Below are 27397 nucleotides of genomic sequence, written 5' to 3'. Positions count from 1 at the left end.
ATTCCTTATGATATATCCCTAAGAGAGGAATTATTGAGTCATAAAGAAGTTCCATTTCTAGCCTTGTTAGAGTTCTCCAAACTGGTCTCTATAGAGATTGGACCAATTTACATCCCTACCAGCAGTGCAGGAGGGTTTCTTTGTCCCCACAATCTCTCCAGCATTTGTTGTTGCTGTCATTTCTGACGTATGACATTCTCACAGGGGTGAGGTGGTCTTTCATTGTTGTCTTTCTTTGCATTTCCTTAACAGTCTGTGACTTGGAGCATTTTTTTCATATGTATGTTAGCCTTTTATATCTCTTCTGTAGTGAATATTCTGCTCATATCCTTTCCCCACTTCTGAATTGGTTTTTGTTTTTTTGTTTGTGGGTACTTGTTTGTTTTGCTGGGTTTGGTAAACTCTTTGTATACTTTGGTTATTAGACTTTTGTCTGATGTCTGGCATGTAAAGATTTTCTCCCATTCTGTGAGAAGTCTCTTTGTTTGGGTGATAGTTTCTTTTGCTGTGCAGAAGATTTTCAATTTTATGTAGTTCCATGGGTTTACTTTTGCTTTAGTCTTTCTTGCAATTGGGTCTGTATTATCAAAGATGCCAATGAAATTTAGATGGAGAAGAGCTCCCCCAATATTTTCCTCTAAGTATTCGATAGTTTCTGGTCTAACATGCAGGTCCTTGATTCACTTGGAGGTGACTTTTTTTTCTGGTGAGATATAGTAGTTCAGTTTCATTCTTCTGCATGTTTCAACCCAATTTTACCAACATCATTTATTGAAAAGCCTCTCCAAGATTATCAAAAATCAGATATCCATAAGTATGGGTTTATTTCTTGGCTTTCACTTCTGTTCCACTGGTCTATGTATCTATTTTTGTTCCAGTACCAGCCAGTTTTGATGATGATGGCCATATTATAAGATAGTTTGAGATCTGGGAGTGTGATGTCTCCATTTCTGTTTCTTTTTCTCAAAATTATTTTGGTGATTTGAGGTCTTTTCTTGTTCCAGATAAATGATTATGACTTCTATTCTATTCTCTTAAAGAAAATGGGTGGAATCTTGATGGGTATCGCATAAATTTGTAAATGGGTTTGCGCAGAATATTCATTTTGATGTTAATTCTTCCAATCCATGAGCATGGAATAACTTTCCACTACTTTGTGTTTTTTTTTTTTTTTCTATTCCCTTGAATAGTGACTCATAGTTTTCAGTATACAAGTCTTTCACTTCTTTGGTTAGGTTTATTCCTAACATATTTTATTGATTTTGTATATGTAAGTTAGGGGAAATATATATACTTTAAAGTAAAACTGTACAACAGTTTGCAGTGGATAGACTTAGACTCAATAAGCACAGAAAGCAAGTAAAAAGACCTAAAATAAAGACACCATAAAGTAATCAAATATTTACTACTTAGGCCTAGATACCCTCCTTTCCTACACCCTATTTCACTTCCCTCAATCACTTGAGCTCTAAGCTTGTCAGATAAAGTAAGTACTACAAAATCTGGATAAGGGCAAAAATCTGGCACATTTTAATGATGGCCTTTTTGGTCACTACCAAGCCACCCCATCACCTGGGGCTCTAGTCAGGGAATCCTGGGATTCTCACATAGATATGTGGTTTCTAGGACAGATTTGTTGTGATTTCCAGAGAAGGCAAACACAAATTCTCACTGTTCAGCCAGCTTGTAGGTTTTACAAACATGCTGTTAGGGCCAGAGTAGAGTTTGTATCTCTGTTCTTGTTCTAACACATGGCTGAGTGAGCACTATGCAGGTAGGATACTCTTTAAAGACAAGAACGCATGGAGAAAGTTCCATAAAGATGGATACATTAGTTGTAACTTGATAAATGGAAAGATTTTTTTTTTTTTTTTTTAGTAAAGAAGAAAAGAGAAGGGCAAATTACTTTGGTTAAGATCAGACACTAAGAGGCAGGGACTATGATGGTCATTGGAGAGGTAGGTCATCATAAAGCCTCTTGTGGGGTATCACAAGCTGATACCTTGCCCTCACCATAAAGCATAGATGCTAGGGACTGCCCCAATCCCCAAAGGGAGGCTGGGGTGTCCTGTCCTACCACTCAAGGAAGACTGGTTCTGAAAAGACTGGTTCTGAAATGAGTGCTGCCAGTCTTCCTCCTAGCTGTGACCATGAGATGAGAGTTCAGACCAATAGGCTCTTGTGCTAAATAGGCTCTTGTGCTAAATATAAATATATATATGGACCCTGGGTCATCCTGGGTCAGGTGGATGGAGGTAAACAGTTAATTTTATTCATAGAATTTTTTTAAGAATGGGATCTACTCTTTGCCCTAATCCAACTTTCTATCCCTTTTCTCTACATCTCAGACAATATCTTTATCCAACTTCATGGTAGCTATCCAACTCAAGCAAAAACTACCACAGTAGTAAGCCTAGAAACATGCCTAAAACGGACTTCCTAGCTTCCTTTCACCCTAAAATCCCTAATCTCATCTTCTCTGTTCCTACTTATTGGTCCCTGTTCATGAACCACTTTGTCTTGCTTTATGTCCTGCCACCTTTCAGATACCAAGTTGCAGACACTGTCATGATTCCATCATGACTGGGCAGACAACCTCACTAATGTGTACTGAAACCTCACCTCTCCAGAGCTCTGCCCCACTTATTTCAGAAAGAAATAAGGCTGGGATTCCCAGCACCCATGTCCAGCAGGGAAGAAATTACAGAAGCCAGAATTCCTACCTCCTGCACCCCAGAAGCAATTTTGATCCATACTCCCAGTGGGAGAGAAATGATAGGAGGAAGAGGAAAAGAAGGCTCTGAATTCCAACTCCATCAGGACCCAGAGAGAGAGGAGGAAAAAGGGAGGGACATTTGGTGTAGTAATAGGGTTATGTGTGGTTTGGAGGGGAAGAGAGGGCTGGACCTGGAAGAAAAAGGGGGCAATTATGTACAAATGTAGACAGATAGTTGTAGAGATGACAGTTAACCTATGTCTGCAACCTTGGGAGAACTACAATGGAAGGATTTGGGATTCAGAACTCTGGTGGTGGGAACAGTATGGAATTATGTCACTGTTAACATATAATTTTATAAATCAATATTAAATCACTAATAACATTTAAAAAATAAAAAGTATATATATAATTAATTTAGGAATAATAAAGATTTTGGCTAAGCAGGATTGCAATAACTTTGATCTTCTAAATGATTTGTTAACTTCATTGACATTAACAGTGGCCACTTTTTTTTTTAATTTTTTTAAAATTTATTTATTTATTCCCTTTTGTTGCCCTTGTTGCTTTATTGTTGTAATAATTATTGTTGTCTGTCTTCATTGTTGGATAGGACAGAGAGAAATGGAGAGAGGAGGGGAAGACAGAGAGGGGGAGAGAAAGACAGACACCTACAGACCTGCTTCACCGCCTGTGAAGGGACTCCCCTGCAGGTGGGGAGCCAGGGGCTTGAACCGGGATCCTTACGCCGGTCCTTGCGCTTTGCACCACATGCGCTTAAGCCACTGCGCCACTGCGCCACCACCTGACCCCCAACAGTGGCCACTCTTAAAAGAACATTCCTTGATGGAAATGATGCTTGGGCAAATCTATTGTTGTACTTAATCAAAGTTGGGCTTGTGGCTGGAAAGGCAGCTGGAAACTTGCCAGCAGAAGATATCCTCTTGCACATCTGTGTGAGATGCCAAATTTGATTCCCAAAACCTTATGTGACAGAGCAATGCTCTGGAAAGGAATAAATCCTGAAACAAAGAAAAAGGTAAGATAAGGGACTAGGTGGCACACCTGGCTGAGTGCACATGTTATAAAGAACAAAGACCTGGGTTTGAGCCCCACCCCCAATTTCCTGCCTGTAAGGGGAAAGCTCTGTGAGTGGTGAAGCAGTGTTTCAGGTCTCTTGTCTTTTTCCATCTTTATCATTCCCTTCCCTCTCAATTTCTGGCTGACTCTATGCAATAAATAAAGATAATAAAAGATTAAAAATAAAAAAGAAGGGAGTCGGGCAGTAGCACAGTGGGTTAAGCGCCCGTGGCAAAGCGCAAGGACCAGTTAGGATCCCAGTTCAAGCTCCTGGCTCCCCACCTGCAGGGGAGTCGCTTCACAGGCCATGAAGCAGGTCTGCAGGTATCTATCTTTCTCTCCCCCTCTGTCTTCCCCTCCTCTCTCCATTTCTCTCTGACCTATCCAACAACAACAACATCAATAACAACAGCAACAATAAAAACAAGGGCAACAAAAGGGAAAATAAATAAATATAATTTTAAAAAGTTTTAAAAAATAAAATAAAAAAGAGGCAAGAAGAACCACAGTGGATTAAAAATATATGGACAGATCTGTAAATTCCAAGCCAAGTTTGTTTAATTTTATAGAAATGAACATAAAATTCTAGGGGGCCAGGCGGTAGCGCAGTGGGTTAAGCACACATGATATAAAGCACAAGGACCAGTAAAGCAGGTCTATCTATCTGCAAGGTGTCTATCTCTCCCCCCTCTGTCTTCCCCTCCTCTCTCCATTTCTCCCTGTCCTACCAACAACAATGACAGTAATAACCACAACAATGATAAAACAACAAAAGGGAAAACAAAAGGGCAACAAAAGGGAAAAAAAAAAAAAAACCTCCAGGAGCAGTAGATTCATGGTGCAGGCACCGAGCCCCAGCAATAACCCTGGAGGAAAAAGAGAGAGAGAAAGAGAGAGAGAGAGAAACATCAAATTCTAATAAATTATTTGTGGATTATTATAGAGTACTAGATTATTTTTGTAGGTTGGTTTTACTGTTTTACTTTTTATATGTGGTACCAGTTGAATATAGGGCAGCGTACATGGCAAGGTATGTCTCTACCCACTGAGCTATCTCCCATGCTTTTACATTGTTTCTCAGCTTGTGTTACGGCTTTATAAGTAAAGCAATGGGCTCATCAAGATAGCTAGGAGAGTACCTGCTTTGTCAGGTTGGGATCTGACCCCCACCACATGAGAGTAGGCTCTAGTGCTATTGTTTTTCCCTTCCTCTTCTCTCTCTCAGTCTTTCTAGCTGATTTTGGCTCAAGCACATAAACTATAACTAGAAAAATGACTGGCACATAGTAGTGTGAGCTGTTTAATTGCTGTGAATTCCTTGCCTCATTGAACAGCCCGGGATGCATTGGATCGACCTTCTCGTGGTGCATCCCGTGAGTACCCATTCATTGGGGAAACTGACGATCCTTCCTAGCCGACTGAATCCACATGGATCCCAGTCACTTTCAAAGCCAGCAACAAGCAGCTCCTGACAGCTTTCAACCTGACCTGTTGACTGGCTACGGAAGAAGGGCAAACGCTAGAAGAAGAATTGAACAGCCTTGGGGGGGGGGGGGGGATAACATTTTCTTAGTGTAGATGATTTTTGTGAGTCTCAGAAGAAATAATAACATGACTCCTGCTTTGATCAGGGCATGGGGTCATTGCCAGGCTTCACTGCCCTGGACTGACTTTTTCAGCTCATTTATTTTTTTATTTCCAGCTTCAGTATCACTTTATTAGGGAAATGTTGGTTTGCAGGATTGTAGTCATGAGGGTACATTTTTCACATTTCACCAAGACATGTGTTAGCACATCTCAGCCTCTACTAAATGGCTATCTTGTCTTATCAGAGATCCTTGGACCCCCAGCCTATCTTTGTGTTTCTCTTTTTCCCCCCGATTCCGAGTTCCCAAATCTGTTGTAAAAGTCTATTGTTCACTGAGGATTCACCCTGAGGAATCAGAATTGTTGATGGAACCACAGTCACATTGACTTTTAGATGGCTGTTCATTACAAGGTTACTCACAGGTAATGTCAAAGATCCACATCTTGGGAGAAATGTTAGGGGAAGATGATTAGAGGGCTCTGAAACCCAATTTTATCACGACCTTGACAGAGATGAGAAAAAAAAGGAAAGACATTCTGAAGTAGTAATAGGTATAAGTGTGACTTAGAAAGGAAGAGAACATAGAACCATAAAAAGAAAAAATGGTGTATGTATATTTATAGAAATAATAGTCAGCCCATATCTGTGACCTTGAGAGAACCACTGCAGTTTCCAATGGTGGGAGTGGGGACACAGAACTCTGGTGGTGGGAATGGTATGGAATTATACCCCTGTTATCTTATAATTTTGCAAGTCATTATTAAATAATATTTTTTTAAAAGATCCAAATCTTGGTAAATACATATGCTTAATAATCTTAAGCCTTTTGGGTATGAAATAGAAATCTTTATGTTTGACATGTAGCTTGACTCACACATTTTTTTATGAAGCAGGAAAATACACATATATTTTTTAAACTACCTTTGTAAATGGATTAATGGTTTAGGCTTCTTAATTACATAACCCACAAGGTGCAAGGTATGTGTCAACAACCAGGATAAAACATAGTCTTTTATGAAGCAATTTAAAATTTAACAGCTGTGTGACTTGACTTCTTTTCATTCTTTAAAGAATTTTCAAGCAGATGAGTAGATGCTGTATGCTTACATCACAGAGACATCAGAGTTCTAGTAGACAGGAACTCAAAGAGTTAGGATTAAATTTTTGAAATCACAGAAGTTAAACGAACTAAAACTTGATCTAGTCCAAGTTTATTTCAAAACAAAGTTTCTGAAGTGAGTTTAGACTGTCATTTCTGGAGTGTAAAAGCACAAGTTGTTTTTAAAGCCGCTTGCCCAGTGTTTTTGTTTTTCTTTTTAATATTTATTTCCTTTTGTTGCCCTTGTTGTAGTTATTATTGTTGTCGTCGTTGCTGGATAGGACAGAGAGAAATGGAGAGAGGAGGGGAAGACAGAGAGGGGGAGAAAAAGACACCTGCAGACCTGCTTCACCGCCTGTGAAGGGACTCCCCTACAGGTGGGGAGCTGGGGGCTCAAACCAGGATCCTTACGCCGTCCTTGCTTTGTGCCACTAGCGCTTAACCCGCTGCGCTACCGCCCAAATCCCCCGTGGTTTTTCTAATAGAAGTTGCTTCAGATTTTAGAGTAGATTTAAGAAATCTTCCTTTGTGAAGTATGACCTCAAATGCGTAAGTGAAACAGAAAACTAAAGTCTTTCGACAACTTTTTAGGGTCTACTTGACCTGCCTAAAGACGTCAGTCAGGGAATGGGCGGTGGCGAGTATAAAGTACAAAGCACAAGGATCAAGGTTCGAGCCCCCGGCTCCCATTTGCAGGTGGCTCCCACTCACAAGCGATGAAGCCGGTCTACAAGTGTGGTCTCCCCTCTGTGTCTCCCCTCCTCTCTCAATTTCTCTCTGTCCTGTCCACTAAAATGGAAAAATGGCCGCCAGGAACAGTGAACTTCTAGTGCCAGCATGGAGCCCCAGCAACAATCCTAGTGGCAAAAGATAAAAAAAGACTTCAGTCAGGGGATTAGATGCACATGTGCATTGAGCGCGCGCGCAGACACACACACACACACACACACACACACTCTCTCTCTCTCTCTCTCTCTCTCCCCTTTTTCTTTTCCTTTTTTTTTAAATTTAAAATTCTGTTTTTAGTGATCATTGCGGTGAGATTAACAATGTCTAGAGAAGGCAGGACTGGAAAAGTGTGTTTCCTCCAAATCAAATACCTATTCTGGACGCGAGTCACATGGTTGAGTTTTCACGTGGCGGTGTAATCAGTGACCAGGGTCCCTGTCCACATGGTCTTCGTGCCCTGCCAGGATGGAGAGTCTGGCCCTTCAATTGTCAACTGGGTGGTCAAGTAACTCTGCAGCGAGGGCACAGTCCTTAGTCTTAAGTGTCTGTCTGTCCTTGAGTCATGGTTAGGTTGGTTTTGTGGGTCAAGGCAAAGAGCCCTACAGCAGGCAGGATACCAGCATCCCCCAAACAGATCAGGCTTCTTTTCGAGGAGCGCTGAGCGCTGAGGCCAAGGTCATGAAGAAGTCTTAAGAGTGAGTGCCACCCCAGAGGTGTTTCTTCTCTTCTCCCATAGCTGTCTGGGAAGCCCGAGTCACCCGGCGCCTCTGAGCACCACAACCAGGCCAGCCGAGCTGCAACCGCGGCGACGGTACGGTGAGATGCAACACTGAGCCCGCCCCGTCCAAGGCCGCCCACGGAGCCCCATGGTCACCGCAACAGCAGCGCCGGCTCCTACAAGTCAAAGAGCCAGCGAGGCCTCAGTGCGCCGGTTCCCGCCGCTCCCAGGCCGCGCGCTGAAATCAAACGCGACTCGGGCTCGTTGGGAGCCACGCCGCGCGCGCGCAGCTCTGGCCACCAGCAGGGCCCGGCCGCCGCCCTCCCGCCGCGGAGCTGGGCGGGGCCGCCCGGAGGCTGCGGGGAGACCGGCCGAGGAGGAAGGGACGCGGGAGGTGCGTGCTGCGCAGGCGCGCGGCGCCCCGCCTCCCCAGCGTCGGCTCCCCAGCGGGCGGCGCGGGCCCTCCCACTCTCCCCCGCGTCGCCTTACGGCCCCGGCCCGAGCTTCACCCCGGGGCCCCGCCTCGCGTGCGCGTCTTCCCGCCGGCCTGCAGGCCCGGGGCCTCCGCCTGCCTCCTCCCAGCCGCTGCTTCTTGCGGCCCCGGCCTGCGTCCACGCTGTCGCCCGGGCCGGCGCGGCCGCGGGCAGCGGGCCCCCCCCTCACGCCCACCCCGCCCCCTCCCCGCCTTTTCCGCCCTCCCGTCCCCCTCCCTCGGCCCGCCGCCGCCGCTCCAGATGAGGTGATGGCAACGGCCAACTTCGGCAAGATCCAGATTGGGATTTACGTGGAGATCAAGCGGAGCGATGGTGAGCCGCCGCCCCTGCGGGCCGGGCCCGGGTGCGGGGCTGCGGGGGTGCGGGGAGGGGACGCGGGCGCCGGCCGCCTCATCGCTCGCTGCTCGCTCGGGGCCGTGGGGGCGGGAAGGCGGCGGCCGCGGCGCTTTTGTGTGGCGTGTGGCGTGTGCGAGCCCGGCCGGCGCGGGGCCGCTGCGGCGCCCGGCGAGGGCGGGAAGGAAGGGCCGGGCCTCGCCGCGCCTCGCCGGGGACCCCGCGCCCCCGCGGCCATCGCCCTCCTCCCGGGGACTCCGTCGGGCGGCGGGTCGGGCGCCCCCTCCCCGGGGGTCTTTCCCAGTCTCCGGCCTTGTCCTCGAGGCTTGGGGTGGGGACCGGCGATGTCGGCCAACGGACGGCTGGCCAGAGGCCGCGGTGGAGGTGGAGGAGGGAAAGAAGAAACATTAAAATGAATAAAAAATAAATAAACAGAAGGCCCCGCCGGCCCGCTGGTTTCCAGAAGCTGCTGCCTCTTCGCCGCCCGTCCCTTCCTGGGAGACGGAGGGGGCTGCGGAGACTCGGGGCCGTGAATCAGGCGGGGCGCGGTGTGCTGGGGTGGGGGGGATGTCGGTCGGTCCCGCAGAGGGGACGGACCGACGGACGGAGGGAGGGGGAGGCGCCGCGCGGTGGGCGACCGGATGTGGATGTTGTCACACCCTCCCGGGAGGCACCTGCTTCATTTAGAAAAAAGAGAGAGAGAGAGAGAAAGCCCGCCGCGAGCCTTTGCGCTTCAAACTCGGGGTGGCGGGGCCACGTTTTATGACCCTGACTTAGAGTGTGGGATGAATGGGGCGCGGCTGCGGGACTTGGAGACGGTGTTTCAGATCCTTGTGATGGGGGGGGGGGCATACGGTGCATTTCTTCCCGTTCAGCCTGCGCGCAAGGTGCCCGGAGCTGTGAGGTCTCCGCACATGTGCGGTCGGCCCTCCTCACCCTCCCCCGTGCCAACTTGCCTCGCCCGTCCACGGCCCTTTGGTTTCAGCCGAACTGCCCGCGTGGGGTGTGAGGAGTGAAATGCCCGCTGAGCGGGGACTGTCGCCCGCCATTGTGTCTGACGTGCGGGGCTGCGATGGACCTGCGAGTGAGCACCGGGGTCTCGCGGGTTAGACCCCCTGAGGTCCAGGAGTTACCGGGAACCCATGAAGGAGCCAGTATGCCGCCTCTAATGGGGTGTGTTCTTGTTTTGTTTTGTTTCTTTAGGGGAAAAAAAATTTTTTTTTAGGATTTTCTCAAATTGTTTTTCCTTAAACGTTGCTGCTACCTGTCTTTTTTTTTTTTCTCCTAGTTTTGGAAATTTTCTTTTATTTGTTGGGTAGAGGCAACCAGAAATTGAGAAGGGAGGGGGTGATAGAGAGAGACAGCTGTAGCACTGCTTCACCAGTCGCAAAGTTTCCCCCCTGCAGGTAGAAGCCGGGGCTCTAACCCAGCCCGGGTCCTTGGGCATTGTGCATGTGCGCTCAACCAGGTGCACCTCCACTCGGATCCCTGTCACTTATTTTTATTTTATTTATTTTTTTAATCAGAGCACTAGTCAGCTCTGGCTTATGGTGGTGCGGGGGATTGAACCTGGGGCTTTGGAGCCTCAGGCATGAGAGCCTTTTTGCATATCTGCCCTCCACCCTCTGTCACTTATTTATTTTTTTTAGGTGGATGTACAGTAGGTTCGCTAGCAACAGTAGCATTTATACAGGAAGTCTTAGGATTTCAGGGGTACAATAAACATGTCAAATCTTGACTTTTGTAGCCTTTCCGTGGATGAAGATCTATGAGAAAAATAACAATATGACATTTGAAAGGCTTTTTTGGGGGGGGGTTAACATTTTATTTAAACTTATCGTACTTGAAACAATTTTGTTTCTTTGATAGTTATAGGGTCTTTCAGACTTCACCTGTGCCAGGTATTCTGACATATAAGGGCATATTCTTCCCCAAGTTCTGGTATCCTAAATCCATGTTTCAAAACATTTTATCGGTGAGAAACAACGGAAGTCTCTATATCGTATGCCATTTAATCTGTGGTCATACATATTTATTTATGGCCTTAAGTGTGCGATGGAGTTGATAGAAGTTGATAGATAAGCAGAAAGCTTGAACGAAATGATCATTTGCATTGGATGGTGTTGTTTTATAGTGGGAACTGATGTCTGGGACTCCTGAGATTGTTCCCAGCCACACTAGATAACTTGGCATGAAGCTGACTGGCTTGCAAAAATGGGCAGGCATAATTTATTTTCTTGCATATGTCTTTGTGTTATCTCTCAATGCATTTTCTGTTTTATAATCCTGTGATCGAACTTTGGTGTTGGATGCAGTGTAGAGATATATTCCTGTAGATTTAAAATCTCGTAAAAAAAATTACTAATAAAAAAAGCTTTTAGGGCTGGGATAGGTAGCGTAATGATTTTGCAGAGATTCTCATGTCTGAGGCTCCAGAGCCCTAGGTTCAATTCCCCCACACCACTGATTAACGCTCTCGTAATAAACAAATAAATATTTTTTTAAAATAAAATAAAAGTCTTTAAAATGTGTGGCGGTAGATAGCATAATGGTTATGCAAAGAGGCTCTCATGCCTGACACTCTGAAGTCCCAGGTTCAGTCCCCAGCACCACCATAAACCAGACCTGATCAGTGCTTTGGTTAAAAAAAAAAAAGTTTTTTAAAAAGAAATCTTGTGACTCTGTATGGCCAGGGGACTAGCTTATTTGGTAGAGTTCAAGACCTATATGCAGGTGACCCTGAGTGTAATTATCAGTACCACAGAACGGAGTGGTGCTCTAGTTCATCATTTATAAAATTATTCTTTAATAAATAAAATCAAGTTGCTCTAAAAACAGTAATCTTTAAAATCTGTACTCATTGTTTTTAAACTCTACACATTTTTGCATATATATATATATATATATGTATATATATATATATACTTATATAGCACTATGGAGTGAACTCACACATATACTATCAAGCAGCTTCTCCAACCCAATTTTTCATCATTCCTCTGTGTGTGTGTGTGTGTGTGTGTGTGTGTGTGTGTGTGTGTGTGTGTAAGAGAGAAATGATATGACAACGCTGCCCCATGATTTCTTGTGTTTCACTGGTGCCACGGCCATGATGCTTCCATATATTGCTAGACTCAAACCCTGAACCTCAGACCCCATCATACGCTCTGTTGGGACAATTATCTCTCCACTATGTTAAAACACTTCATAGCTGTGTAAACAAATATTTCTTTATGGGAGACAGCATAAAAGTATCAGCTCTGGTACACACTATGCCAGGGGTTGTCTTTGAGGAGTTGGGCATTGCTGGGTCTAGAGGAGATCGTGTAGAGAGCTCGGACCACAGGGGAGCTTGAGCAGCAGTATTGCTTTTTATGCATATCATGATGGGACAGTGACTTCCAGACCCCACCCAGAGACAAAAATTACTGTAATAATGAGCCCATGGTCATCTTTGATTTAGTCGAGTCCTGATGCTACTGTGCAAATTGTTCACCTGGCTCAAATGAGATTACAACTTTTGTGTAGATTGGTCAGGCCAATGAAGCAATTTATGATTTAACTGGAAAACTACTTATGATAAGTTGCCTCCCCCCCTCCCACACACACACCCCAGTCATTCTTTGGCTGCAATGGATTAGTGTGAGGACTTTTAATTACACTAATCCAGTCCAGCTAAGGAATGGCTAGCAGGAAACAGTTACAAAAGACCTGTAGCCAAAGATCCTCAACAATAAAAAACAAACTAAAACTGAGGAAGGATTTGACACCAGACTGACTTCATTGCTAAGGGTCTTTGGGCAGAGATCTTCTGTAATTTCTTCCTACTGAAAAGAGGCAGTGTGGTAGTAAGTTAAGAAGAGCAGAGCTTAGAGCCAGGTCATCTGTTATCTGTTTGGAGGACACAGCATATAAATTTCATTATTCATATGTTTGGGTGTCTTAATCTCTCAATTTTATATATGTAGGAACAAATCAGGAGTCACCAATATGTGACATTGTGTCAACAGCAGCCAGGGATCAGTCTTGCATAGCATAGAAAGCAACTGTGACAGTAAAGGAAGCAGTTTCTGTTGTTCAGGAACCTCAGCTCAATTAAGTTGTAGGAAATTTTCTTTTGTGGGAAAGCCACCAGAGAGCAGTATTACAAAGAGAGCTAAAATAATTGCCATTGAGTTTTACAGTACAGTGACTAGAAGGTATAAGCCCAAATTTGTGGTAAGAAAATAATTCTATTAATTAAATGGTATTAAAAAGTAGAGTGCTGTGGTCCAGGAGGTGGTGCAATGGATAAAACATTGGATTCTCAAGCATGAGGTCCAGAGTTCAGTCCCCGGCCACACATGTACCAGAGTGATGTCTGGTTCTCTCTCTCTTTCTCTCCTATCTTCATGAATAAATAAAATCTTAAAAAAGAAAAAATTGAGTGCTTTGATGCTTATTTAGGGCAAGCAATGTCTGATGAAGGAGCGATTATTTGTTTATTTTAATGCTGTGGCAATGAACAAGCCGTGGGTATAGTGTGCAGCACCTCTGAGGTAGTAGTACCCTCACACTCCTGGATCAATTTCATTTTACATTCTTGGAGGTGGGGGTATGGTAGCACACATGGCCTGAAGCATGGGGACCAGCCCAAGAATCCTGGTTGGAGCCCCCCAACTCTCCACCTGTTTGGGGGGTGTCGCTTCACAAGGTGTGAAGCAGGTCTGCAGGTGTCTGTTTCTCTTCCCCTCTTTCTTCCCCTCCTTTCTCCATTTCTCTGTCCTATCCAACAACAGCATCAATAACAAGGGCAACAAAATGGCCTTTAGGAGCAGTGGATTAGTGCAGGCACCAAGCCCCAGAGATAACCCTGGAGGCAGAGGAGAGGGAGAGGGAGAGGGAGAGAGAGAAGGAGAAAGGGAGGAAGGGAGAGGGGGGGTTTCTGGGAGTGGTGGATTCATTGTTCAGGCACTGAGCCCAGGGCCTTAACAAATGTAGGGCATTCATTCTACCTTCTAAACCAACTCCTGGACTCATAGAAATTATTTAAGTCAAATTCTCTACATTCTTTGCCATGTTTACTTTTCTCATTCCCCTTTACATGCCATTATAAAGCCGTTTAGAGACTAGACTGTGAATTTAGGTCATAAAAATTAACCAGGTGGAAGTTGGGCGGTAGCACAGTGGGTTAAGTGCACGTGGCATAAAGCACAAGGACCGGCATAAGGATCCTGGTTCGAGCCCTTTGCTCCCCACCTTCAGGGAGTTGCTTCGCAAGCAGTGAAGCAGGTCTGCAGATGTCTATCATTCTGTCCTCCTCTCTGTCTTCCCCTCCTCTCTCGATTTATCTCTGTCCTATCCAACAACAACAACAGCTATGACAACAGTAACAACTACAAGGACAACAAAATGGGAAAAATGGTCTCCAGGACCAGTGGATTCATAGTGCAGGCAAAAAAATAGCAAAGGAACAGATAGGTTGAAGCATATATAAACCCTTTGCCTATGTCTGCAGATGTGAGGTCACTAAGGAGCTAGGGCTCTGTGCCCTGTGGTGGAGGGAAATGGCACTATTTAGTGGTAGATAGATGTACTGACATTTTTGGGAGAGCTATGAAATTGCCTCGAATAAACAACATACTTAATAAAACAACATTTTTTTCAATAAAATGATAATAAAATTCAAAGTAGAGTAGAACCATTCAAAAATGAGATAAAAGTCATTTTTGCTCGCAGACCCTGAATGATTATGACATATTACAAAATAAAATGATTTCTTACTCTTTTCTTTATTGAAGATTTAATTAGGACACTTTATGATAGCATGGTATATGCTGGGCATTCTGATGGGCACTGAAAATGTAAATAGTAATAATAACACCCTGATAATTACTGCCCTTAAAAAAAGATACACAGGGGGTGGGGGGGGCAGGTGGTGGCACAGCTGGTTAAGTGCACACTTTACAGTGCACAAGGACTAGGTTCAAGCCCCTGGTCCTCACCTGCAAGGGGAAAGCCTCACGAGTGGTGAAGCAGGGCTGCAGGTGTCTCTCCGTCTCTCTCCCTCTCTGTTTTCCTTGCCTCTCTCAATTTCGCTCTGTCTCTATCCTATAAAACAAAAGATACACAGTGTTATTAGTATTGATAAGTATTCTGAATAGAAAATGCAGTTATGTATGTCATGCATACTTCCCTGAGTCTAAGGTCTGAGCTACCTCCGATTCAATCTTAGAGTTCTTAATGGTGCTCCCAGTCCTGGTAATCCCTGTCAGTCACTGGAAATTGACATTATATGTCATGACTAATCTTTTTGTTTGTTTTTACTTTTACTCTTCTTTATTGTAGTTCCATTGCATTATAGCATAGGTTTCAGGTATGTGTCATTCTGCTTTATGACTTTTATCTGTTTTGCTATCTAAAGAAATAAGGCTTTTAATTTAGAAAAGCCTGGCCCCTAGCACCCAGTAATAAATAGCCTGGTTTGGGTTGCTTGTAAACGCAGGGATGAAGGAATGAAGCATCAGTTAGTTGCTGGTGCTTCTATGTAACTTAGGAACAGTCTACAAAGTGCAGCCAAAGGCTTGCTTTTATTTTCCCCCCTCCCAGTGATCATTTTACTTGATAGCACAGAGAGAAATTGATTGGGGGAGATGGGGAAAAAGGAGATACTTGTGGCACTGTTTCATCACTTGTAAAGTTTCCGTGTTCTGTCTCCCTTCCCCTCCCCCCCCATCCCCACTCCAGGTAGGAAGGAATCAGAGGCTTGAACCCAGGTCTTTGTGCATAAGTAATTTGTGCACTCAACTGGATACACCGTGTCTAGTAGCGCACAGGATAAGGCACATGCAATCCCAGATTCTGACCGAAACACATGGGGGGCAAGTGCTATGGTGGCACTGGGGGAATCTCTGGTATCGTGCTATTTCTTCCTCTCTGTCTCTGCCTGAAAAAAAATCAGCCCCAGGGGTGAAATCACACATTAGTGAGGCCACAGCTATGCAAAAGAACAACAAAGAAATTAGATACTTTTTTTTAATATTTATTTTGGATAAACATAGAAATTAAGAGGGAAGGGAAGACAAAGAAGGAGAGAAAAACACCTACAATATTGCTTCACTGATCATGAAGCTCCTCCACTACAAGAGGGGACCAAGGGCTTGAGCCCAGGTCCAAGGACTGCGAGGAATTTTTTTAAAATCGTATGAAGGACTGTATCAGATACTTAAAGCCTATTGCATTGGTCAGAACTGTGGTAAGGGGTGGAGACAGCAATGGCTATGCAAAGAGACTCTGAGGCTTCAAAGTCCCAGTCCCAGGTTCAGTACCACCACAAGACAAAGCTGAGCAGTGCTCTGGCAGAGAGAGAGGAAGAGGTAGAGGGGGAGGGGGAGAGAGGAGAGAGGAGAGAGGAGAGAGGAGAGAGAGAGAGAGAGAGAGAGAGAGAGAGAGAAAGGGCAGGGGAGATTGAGCAGTTTTAGTGCTCAAGACTTGTGCATGAAAGGTCCCAAGTTTGACCTATGGTATTACCAGTAGCCAGAGCTGACATGTGTTCTGATTAAAATTAGAAGGGGTGCTGGTGGTAAGTAAATAACATAATGGTTACGCAGAGTCTCTAATGCCTGAGACTTCAAAGTTCCAGGTTCAGTCCTCCCTCCACACTGCCATATAAGCCAGAGCTGAGTAGTACTCTGGTAAAAAAAAAAAAAAAAAAAAAAATTAAAAGACCAATTTAGGAGGTGGCACTGGAATTGAGAATATGATGTTACAAGTTTGCTCTGGCAGTGCATGTGCCTGAATAATGCTCTGGTCCTGTCTCTCTCCTCTCATTAGATAATTTTGTTTTTAATACTGTGTATTTAGAGATGCTTACATTATATGTATATTTTAGTGATACCAAGTATGGATATATTTAGAGAATATGTTGGATAAATATAGTTGTAGGACTTCTGTTTCTAAACTGAGGAGCTAGTATAGTGGTTCACACACAGTTGAACTATTTGTGGAGCTTAGGGGGGGAAATAACCAAACAAAACAACCCTCCCACCAGTGTCTGGGCATATTACCCAGAGATGGTGTTTTAACTGATCACTGGTGTAAAGTAAAGCCTGAGCATCATTATTTTAAATTATCACATACACATGTCCTATAAGGTTTGTGATACATTGTTGTAGAAAAAGGAAATTTTTCTTTAACAGGAAGATCAGTTAATTGCTTTGTAGAAAAAGAGGAATTCCAGCCTCCTCCCCCACCCTCCCACAGCGGTGGCACACTGGATTAAGCACACATAGTATGAGGCGCAAGGACCTGCACAGCAATCTCCGTTTGACTGTAATATCAGAGGATGTATCCAACCCAGGCTTCTACCCCCAGACATCTTAAAAGGGAGTCTGAGATACAAGTTACTTCCAATAAATGCACATCAGGGATTTGTTTAAGCTGTATAATCAGTTACCTACATAACCACAACCCCCTCAGAATTCTTTGGGTGGAAATAAAAGAGTGACTAAAGAATCTGATTTATAGGGCTAGTTAATCCTCAGACCACATTAAGAGCAGCAGATACCAAAAATAAAAGTAAGTTTGTGTGTGCAGTTCCTTGAATGGTGGGGTGATGCTTTAATGTCTTTCCTCCCCTCTTTTTCTCATAGGAATATAGAGTAAGTCACATATACAAGGTCATGGCCCCACATTAACAAAATAACAGAAAAATAATCTGCTCTTATTCATTTAAAAGATAAAGTGTCTACTTTTTCTTTGCTATCATTTCTTTCTCTCTTTTTTGCCCTTTTGTCTTCTCTTTTTCACCCTCAAGATTCTGAATAAAATTTTAGTATTTATAATCTTTAATTTTGTTTGCAGTTTAGGAATTAAAAAGAATGGAGGTGAACAGTAATAAAGAATTTTTAGAGCAATGAAATTATTCTGTATAATACCGTAGTGGTGGATACATGTTATATGTTTTGTCAGAGTTTAGAAGATACAATGCTTGGGAGTCCGTTGGTAGCGCAGTGGGTTAAGTGCACGTGGGGCGAAGCACAAGGACCAGTGTAAAGATCCCAGTTCGTAAGGATACCAGTTCGAGCCCCCGGTTCCCCACCTGCAGGGGAGTCACTTCACAGGCAGTGAAGCAGGACTACAGGTGTCTATCTTTCTGTCTTCCCCTCCTCTCTCCATTTTTCTCTGTCCTATCCAACAACAATGACATCAATAACAACAACTACAACAACAATAAAAACAAGTGCGACAAAAGGGAAAATAAATAAAAAATTAAAAATGTATATATATATTTTTTTTTTTTAAAAAAAAAAAGATACAATGCTTAAAGTAGATCTTAAGGTAAATTATGGATTTGGGGTATTGATAATGTGTCAGTGTAGGTTCCTAGACTACAACAGTTGTTCTCACTGAGGACATTGGTACTATTAGTCTGGGATCATGTGAAAGCAATGGATATATGAGAGATCTTACTTTCTACTTCATTTGGCTCTTGTCATGAGTCTTTTCAAAAGAGGCTAAAGCTAGGGAGATGGCATAATGGTTATGCAAAAAAAGAACTTTAAGACCTTATGTTCTGAGATTGCAGGTTCTATCCCCAGCACCACAATAAACCAGAGCTGAATAGTGCTCTGGTCTCTCTTTCATTAAAAAAAAATTAATAAAATATTTTGAAATGATTAAAAAAGAGGCTGCACACATTTTCAGTGGTAAAAGTCAAAGCTATTTTTAAAACAGTGGATCACTTAATGCCAAGAATTTATGTGTATTTTAAGGACAAGGATCTATTGCATGGGTTACAGTTAAATTTTTATTCTTCATTTTGTTATGCTTAGTTGTTGCTCAGTATAACAGATTTAAGGTTCACTAACAACTCTTAAAATACGCTAAAGTGAGAGCTAACAGGTCAAGTCACATGGATAGTATACCTGCTGTGTCATGTCCATGATTCGGGTTTCAGCCTGGCTTCCACTGCATTGGAGGAAACTTCGAGGCTATTTTATCTTTCCCTCTCTTCCCCTGTCACACTCTCCCCTCCTCCCCCCTTCCCCTCTATCTTCCTGTCTTTTTCTATGTGAAAAAATTGGCCTGGAGCAGTGATGCCCTGGTGACAACCTAGAAAAAAAAAATTCCTACTTAAATATGCCACAGCGCAATGAGAAGATTCAAATATACTTGGTAAAGTTAGCCCTATTTCTTTTCTTTTTTATTTATAATTTTTATTGGTAATTTAATAATTGACAAAATTGTGGTATGAGAGATGTTTCTTTGTTTTTGTTTTAACCAGAGCACTGCTCAGCTCTGGCTTATGATGGTGTGGACCTAACCTGGGACTTTGGAGCCTCAGACATGAGAGTCTCTTTGCATAGCCATTATGCTATCTACCCTCATCCATTAGCCCTATTTTTGGCCTTCGGACATTTTGACTTTATAGTTCAAATGCCATGACAGATGTGTGTGCCTAGGAGCTTCATCCTTGAGATCAGTTAGCACACCAGTTAAGAGTTATGTGATACAGGACTGTAGCTGCAAGATATGCCTTTCAGCCACCAAGTTGCAGATGGTATCATGATCCCATCCTGACTTCCCTGGGCAGATGACCTCACCAGGGTGTCCTGAAACCTCACCTCTTGAGTCCTACCCCAAGAGGGGAAGATAGAAACAGGCTGGGGGGGAGGGGGGGGAGTCGGGCTGTAGCGCAGCGGGTTAAGCGCAGGTGGTGCAAAGCACAAGGACCGGCATAAGGATCCTGGTTCGAACCCCGGCTCCCCACCTGCAGGGGAGTTTGCTTCACAGGTGATGAAGCAGGTCTGCAGGTGTCTTTCTTTCTCTCCCCCTCTCTGTCTTCCCCTCCTCTCTCCATTTCTCTCTGTCCTATCCAACAACTACAGCAACAATAATAACTACAACAATAAAACAACAAGGGCAACAAAAGGGAATAAATAAATAAAATAAATATTTTTAAAAAAAGGGAAGAAAAAAAATCTAAAAAAAAGAAACAGGCTGGGGGGATTGACCTGCCAACACCCATATCCAGCAGTGGAACAGTCACAGAAGTGAAAACTCCTACCTTCTGCACCCCAAAAAGAGTTTTGGTCTATATCCCTAGAGGGGGAGGAATGTAGGGAAGATGACTAGAAGGCTCTGAACTCAAATTTATCAAGATCTGAAGAGAAAAGTGGAAGTACAATAAGTAGAGATGTGACTTTAGAAAGGAAGGGAGGGCAGGATCATAGAAGAATTGAGCAAATATATATATTTTATATAATTTCTAGTTATAGAAATGATAGTCAACCCATATCTATACCTTGGGAGAATATTGCAGTTTCCAATGGAGGGAATGGGGACACAGAACTCTGGTGGTGGGAATGGTGTAGAATTATACCCCAGTTATTTCATAATCTTGTAAATCAATATTAAATCACTCATAAAATTTAAAAAGATAAGCATGTGAAATATGGTTGTTTTATGTCAAAAAGTGAGTTGGTGTGCAAGTAATTTTTTTTATTTAGATAACATTGAATCACATCACTGTATGTTTTAATAGTACAAACTCACATCTCTACTGTTGTATATAATCACACCGTGCCATATGGGCAGTCTTTACCTTCTACTCAGTCTTGCTTTGCACCAAAAACTACTATAAAAAAATAACCCTGGGTCAGGGAGATAGTATAGCAGTTACACAACACTTTCATATATGAGACTCCTAAGGTCCCAAGTTCAGTCTCAAGTACCACCGTAAGTCAGACCTAAACTGTGCTCTGATAAGTTAGTACATAAATAAATAAATAACCCAGTGCAGAATTTTAAGAATGTACCCAAGAGAAATAAAATTATTTGTTTATATGACAACTTGTATGCTCATGTTTATGGCACTATGATTCATAATAGCCAAAGATGAGGAAAAACCTGCATGCCTACCAACTAATGAATAAACAGATTGTAAATATATTCATATAATGACAGTGCAAATATTATGCCATGCAATAATACCCAGTCACTAAAGACTATATTAGTATGACTTCATTTCTATGCAATGTCAATAAGCAAATTTGTGAACATAGAAAGTAAACTATTGATTTCATAAGGGCAAGTGATGGAGAAATGGAATAACAGTTAAAGAATATACATATTTTAGAGATGGAAATATTATAAAAGTTGTTATGGTTGTGGTCCAGGAGGTGGCGCAGTGATAAAGCTTTGGACTCTCAAGCATGAGGTCCCGAGTTCGATCCCTGGCAGCACATGTTCCAGAGTGATGTCTGGTTCTTTCTCCTCCTGTCTTTCTCGTAAATAAAATCTTTCTTAAAAAATAGTTACAGTTGTGTACCTAGGGAAAGATAGAGACAGGTTGGGGGTATGGATTGACCTGTTAACACCCATGCTCAGCAGAGAAGCAGCTACAGAAACCAGAACTCCTACCTTCTGCTCCCCATAAACAATCTTGATCCATACTCCCAGCAGGGGAGAAGTGATAGGATGAAGATAAGAGGACTCTGCACTCCAGCTCCATCAGCACCCAGAGAGAGAGAAGGAAAAGGAGAGGGACATGTGGAGGTAACTATGATGTAATGAGTGGATTAGAGGGGAAGAGAGGATTGAATCAGAAAAAGAAGGGGCAACTATGTATAAATGTGGACAGATAATGCTAGAGAAAATGGTTGGCCCATGTCTACAACTTTAGGGGAACTGGGGGGGATTGCAGTGGGTAGAGTGAAGATTCAGAACTCTGGTGGTGGGAATGGTGTGGATTTAAACTCCTGTCGACATGTAATTCTGTAATATAAAAAGAAAATGGAATCAGGCAGTAGCGCAGCAGGTTAAGCCAGGTAGTGCAAAGTGCAGGAACCAGCATAAGGATCCCGGTTCGAGCCCCCGGTTTCCTACCTGCAGGGGAGTCGCTTCACAGGCGGTGAAGCAGGTCTGCAGGTGTCTGTATCTTTCTCTCCCTATCTCTGTCTTCCCCTCCTCGCTCCATTTCTCTGTCCTATCCAACAACAACAACAACGAAAAATAACAAGGACAAGAAAAGGGAAAATAAATATCTGTGGACTACACTAAAAACTACTATATTCTCTAGGTGGATGAACTATATTATGTGAAGTATACTGCAAGAGAGTTTATATTTTAAGACTTAATATCGGTGGCATAGTGGTAAACATAATTGCCTTCTAAATTCTTGCTCCTTGCCTGTCTCTTAAATATTGATATTTTGCTGGTTGTATCACTGATCTTCTTTATCCCTCTACTTTCTGTAAGTACTGTGACCTACTTCTATTATTATTGTTGTTTTTTTAATGTATAATTGATACCATAAAATCCACCCCCTTTGAATTAGACCACTTTGGCTAAAGACTCAGTGGTCTTGCCTGGTTTAGGTCCTGAGTTTCATCCCTGGTACGGCTTATGTGTGAACTCATTAATAAATAACTTGAAAATCAAGCATGTAATTCATTTATTTTAGGTATATTCACAAAGTTGTATAGCTATGACCACTAGCTTTTTTTAAATTTATTTTATTTTTGAGAGAGATGCAGAGAGAAAGACACAGAGAAACACCAGAGCACTGCTTAGCGCAGGCTTATGGTGGTGCAGGAGATTAAACCTGGGACTTCAGAGCCTCGGGCATGACAGTCTCTTTGCATGACCACTGTGCTATCTACCCCCGCCCACCACTAGCTTTTTTATCTAACTTTTTTTTTATAATCACCCCGAAAAGAAACCCAACCTCGCTAACCTCAGCTGCTGTGCATTCTTAATCTTACAGCTTCTCATGATTTTAGACAGTTTAAAATTTTTCCTTTCTCCGTCAACAGTATGCTGGCTAATATCAGATAATACCCTTGAAGGAATCATGAACTCTTTAGGATATTTTTCTTACTCCCTTGTGCAGAATAAGTATTTGCCAAACTATGGGAACTGGTCTCCCATAGTTGTACTCAGTCTGTTTGTGTTATTTATCATGTGGTTCAGTCATCATAGAAACAACCCTAACAGATTTGGTTTCCCTGTCACCCCAGAGAAACTGAGACGTTCCCTTCTCAAAAACAATGGACAGAAGTAAGAAGTTGGAACATTTGTACTTTATATACAATATAAGTAAAAGCTGCTCCATTAAAAAAAATTTTTTTTTCATGAAAATTGTTAGCTGTATCATTCTCCTTTTTCTCTTCTGGTGCCAGAATTCTAGTCTTGTTTTTAAAGCTTTAGAAGAGAAATACAATAATTTAAAAATTGAGTCATAAACAGTAACATCTTAAATGTGATAAATCAAAACAAAAAGTTCTCTATGTTTGGCAAAGTTACCTTCCTCGGCGACTCACTAAACAGCAGCAGCACTGTTAGCAGTGTCAGCTGAGGCATATCTGTGTCCCTCTCTAATGACAACTTGTTCACAAGAGCTATTGAAAGAGGTGCGATGCTTACATAGTCCTCCTTAAGGATTCTTTTCACTACTGCTTAGATTAAATAGCAAAACTTGGGATATCACACTTCGGGAGTCTGACTTCTGCTGGATCTTCTATAATGATCTCTTAACAAATCACCACCCTCTTTTCTGCCCTCATTTGCTGGTCAGTAATATCTAGGAACAGATGGTCATTTACTGGTGGAGAGACTATAAATGATGTTATAAACTGCTTTGAAGTCATTGGCAAGATAAAAAATACTGTAGAAGTTGTACTATGTAGTTAACTGCTTTCTGCTTTCTAAATAATGCTTTGATTTGCCGGTTTTGGGTGTTTTTTTTTTTTTTTGGGGGGGTCATGTTTAGCCTTTCTATCTTAAAGCAGCATATTTGGCCATCTTTATTTGCTCAGTCTAACCATAAATGATGTCCAAAAATTGAATATTAAGTTAAAAAGGGAGGTAGATTATTTTCATGCTTCTGAAGGAGCATCCTTTGGAATTCTTGTAATAAGCTGAAGGAAGAAATTGTATTTTCTTTAAAAGACATCTTTGAAACAAGCCTCCTTAGAAACAATCACGTTTACATCTTGGGAAGATGCACTCAGATTTTTAAAATGTGGTCTATACTTGTACTTGGTTCTTTTAACTGTACAGTTGACTTGCTTTACTAAACTTGGTATTTTAAATACAAAATTTAATTTAAAAAACATTCAAAGTTTATAATCAGTAGTAAGATTTAAAATGGCAGTTTTTTGACATAGTGTTTTGAGATAATTTATCATGATTCTTTTTGCAGGAATTGACTTGAGCACTGCTCAGCTCTGGCTTACGGCGGTGTGGGGGATTGAACCTGGGGCTTGAGAGCCTCAGGCATGAAAGTCTCTTTTGCATAACCATTATGCTATACCCCCACCCAAAAAAGTACTTCTTTAGTATACTTATTTACCAGCTACTTGAGTATATTCATGTATTTTACTTATCTTAAAAACTTTCTGCCAAGCTTTGTTCTGATGGTTCTGTATTTCAGAGTAATATTTACTTTTCCTTCCTATTTTCTCTCGTTCCCTCCTCTCTTCCTTGCCAAAACATTTTACAGATTTTCTGTTTTTTTAACTTGACAGCATTAGTTTATAATCCTAGGTTTAGGATCATAGTTTCGCACTTGATTTGTCCATCTCACTGCACCTGCCACCCTAGTCCTGCACCATCACCTGGATGGAACCCTTCACCTACCCTTTAACCTATCCCCTAGGATAGCCACCAGAGTTCTCACAGAAGTTAGTCTCAGTGTGTTTATTCAAGGTTTTTTATATATATTTATTTTATTTATTTGTTTTCCCTTTTGTTGCCCTTGTTTTTCATTGTTGTTGTAGTTATTGTTGTTGTTATTGACGTCATTGTTGTTGGATAGGACAGAGAGAAATGGAAAGAGGAGAGGAAAACAGAGAGAGGGAGAGAAAGATAGACACCTGCAGACCTGTTTCACCGCCTCTGAAGCGACTTCCCTGCAGGTGGGGAGCCGGGGGCTCGAACCGGGATCTTTATACCGACCAGTTCTTGTGCTTTGTGCCACGTGCACTTAACCTGCTGTGCTACCGCCGAACTCGCGCAAGTTTGTTTTATCTATATCCTCACGAGTAAAAACATCTGATAGTTTTTTACTTCTTGTTTCTCTTAGCATAATCACCTCCAGCTTTATCCAACTTCTCCCTAAACCATAGAATGTCATTTTTTTAATGACTGAATAGTATTCCTTTAAATATATATCCTATAGCTTCTCTTTCTAGTGTTGATGAGCGTTTAGGTTAATTCATTTTGTAGCTATTTTAAAACATTTATCTATGACGGGGTGGGGTATCCTTTTGAATTAGTGGTCTGTTGAGAAAGTGCAAATGCTTTCTCCCAATTAATATATTGCCTTTTATCTTTGTCTAGGACTTGTAGGACTATGTTAAACCTAGTGGTGAGAATGGACATCCTAGTCTTATTCCCGATCTTAGAGAGAAATGCTCAGTTTTCCTTTATTATAGTGAGACATGTTCCTTCCATTTCCAACTTACTAATTTTTATTTTAAAATAGTTTTTATTTTCCAGGTAGTCTTGGTTTTCTAGCCTTTAAGTGTTTCACATGTACAATTTTTCCCTTCTTCAGAATTTGTTATCCAGCCTCACCAAATCACCAGAACCCCTCCACTAAAGTCCATTATCCCTCTCTCCCCTTTACTAGTGTCTCCTGCCCCAAAATCCTTCGTTGACCTCAGTTCTGTTATTCGAGTTCATAGTCTTCACAGTTTTGCTTATGTTTCTGCCTTTTTTTCTCACCCGTGAGTGAAGTTATTTTATATTTTCATTTCATGTGAGTACCTTCAGTATTTCCTGTAGGTTTGGCTTATTGTTGATGAATTCCCTTAACTATTGTTTCTCAGAAAAACTCTTCATGCCTCCTTCAGATCTAATTGATTACCCAGAAGGATTAAAGTATTCTTGAATGGAAGCATTTTCCTTTCAGAACTCTGAATATATCCTGCTAGTCCTTTCTAGCCATGAGTTTTTGTTAGTAAATAAATTGATAGTTTTACAGCATTTCTTTTATGACCCTTCGCTTTTCTCTAGCTGCCTTCAGAATTATCCCATTGTCTTTGCCATCTTACTTTACATGCCTTGGTGAACTTAGACTTGGATTAGATTCTTTTTTCTTTTTTCTCTTTAGATTTTATTTACTTATTAATGAGAAAGATAGGAAGAACCAAATATTCTGGCACATGTGCTCCTGGAGACTGAACTTGAGACCTCATGCTTCAGAGTCTAATGCTTTATCCACTACACCACCTCCTGGACCACTGGATTCATTTTTCTTGGAGTTCTTCAAGCTTTCTGGATCTGAATTTAATTTGGACAAGTGCTCAGCTAAAATTACTTCAGTAATGATTTCTATCCTTTTTTTCCTCTCTTTCCTGTGCCCCAATGACATGTGTGTCTCTTTGGTGCCTGAAGCATAAAAGTCTGTTACATAAACAACTGCCTGTTTTACTTCTCCCCACCCCAACTTTATTACTGTAAGTAGTGTTATGATTGGGACTGGGCGGTGGCACACCCAGTTGAGTGTACATAATAACCGTGCGCAAGGACTGGCGTTCGAACCCCCACTCTCCACCTGCAGAAGTGGTGGGGGTTGCTGTATGAGCTGTGAAGCAGGTCTGCAGGTGTCTTTCTCCCTCTCAGTCTCCCCCTACCCTCTCAATTTCTGTCTCTATCAAATAAAACAGAAAGAAAAGGAAAAAATGGCTGCTGGGATCTGTGGATTCATAGTGTCAGCAGTGACCCCCAGTGATAACTCTGGTGGCATGAAACAAACAAAAAAAGTGTTATAATCCGATTTTTATTTTCACTAATTTTAGTTTGTTTTTTTTTTTAATTGTCACTGGAGCTGATTTTTTTCCCCTCCAGCTGCAAAGAGACAGAGATTGTGGGAAAGATACCACAGCATCAATGCTTCCCCAGTGCATTGGGGGCAACCCTGGGTTGTTTTGCATGGCTAAGCAGGCACCCTCCCTGGTCAGCCCCTTTAGTTGTGTTATTTATTTTACATATTTTGATTTTGAAATGTTGATTATGGTCTTAATATTTTTAGAAGAGTGAATTGAAATTTTCATTAGGAACAGTTGAAGAGGAACTGATACAACTAATATTTACTTTTTGAGGAAGGCTTGCCTTATGTACACTGTCATGTGCCTCAACTCCATGATTAGAACACGTAGAAATACAAAAAATTAAAGAAAAACCAAAAACAACGTGGAGTTAGTAATCTTAAGTATGTCAGAAACAGCTGCAGCCATTTTAAAAACATCTTGGGTCTGAAAGGTATTGCTTGTCTTTTTCATACTAATTTCTAAAGTTCTGCCACCTATTCACTAAATAAAACATATATTTGTAGGCATTTTAAATGTTTAGACTTTTTAAATACTTGGAATGATGTTTTATTGGTATCCTCTACTTCTTGCTTTGGCATTTCTGCATTTGCAACCAAATTATACTTCATATGCTAAACAAGTCTTATGCCAGCTTAATTGGTTGCTGGCATTTCTTAGTTTCACAGCTGCTGTGAATTCAGCTGTGAACTAGGAAACATATAATAGGATCCTGTTTTTAGCGACCAAGAGACAATTGTCAACATTTAAAGCTTGTTTTTGACAGCTCCATAAATACATGAGCATATGGCAAGTTAAATAGCACTAATACCAGTCTTTCTGTG

General features: G+C 42.2%; 1 protein-coding gene across 4 annotated transcripts in view; it reads left to right on the top strand.

Moving 5' to 3' along the window:
* Positions 1 to 7967: 7967 nt before the first annotated feature.
* Positions 7968 to 27397, top strand: part of KIF2A (kinesin family member 2A) — a 60709-nt gene continuing 41279 nt past the window's right edge. The window contains exon 1 of one of the 4 annotated variants that reach the window (XM_060191290.1): positions 7968 to 8736. In XM_060191290.1, coding sequence (XP_060047273.1) covers positions 8079 to 8736 — 658 coding nt within the window. In that variant the 5' untranslated portion in view covers positions 7968 to 8078. The remainder of the gene's footprint in view (positions 8737 to 27397) is intronic. The other 3 variants (XM_060191291.1, XM_060191292.1, XM_060191293.1) reach the window with 3 other exon arrangements.

Source organism: Erinaceus europaeus, chromosome 5 (assembly GCF_950295315.1).
Source record: "Erinaceus europaeus chromosome 5, mEriEur2.1, whole genome shotgun sequence".
Classification (NCBI taxonomy): Eukaryota; Metazoa; Chordata; class Mammalia; order Eulipotyphla; family Erinaceidae; genus Erinaceus; species Erinaceus europaeus.
This window is presented reverse-complemented; position numbering and strand designations above follow the sequence as displayed.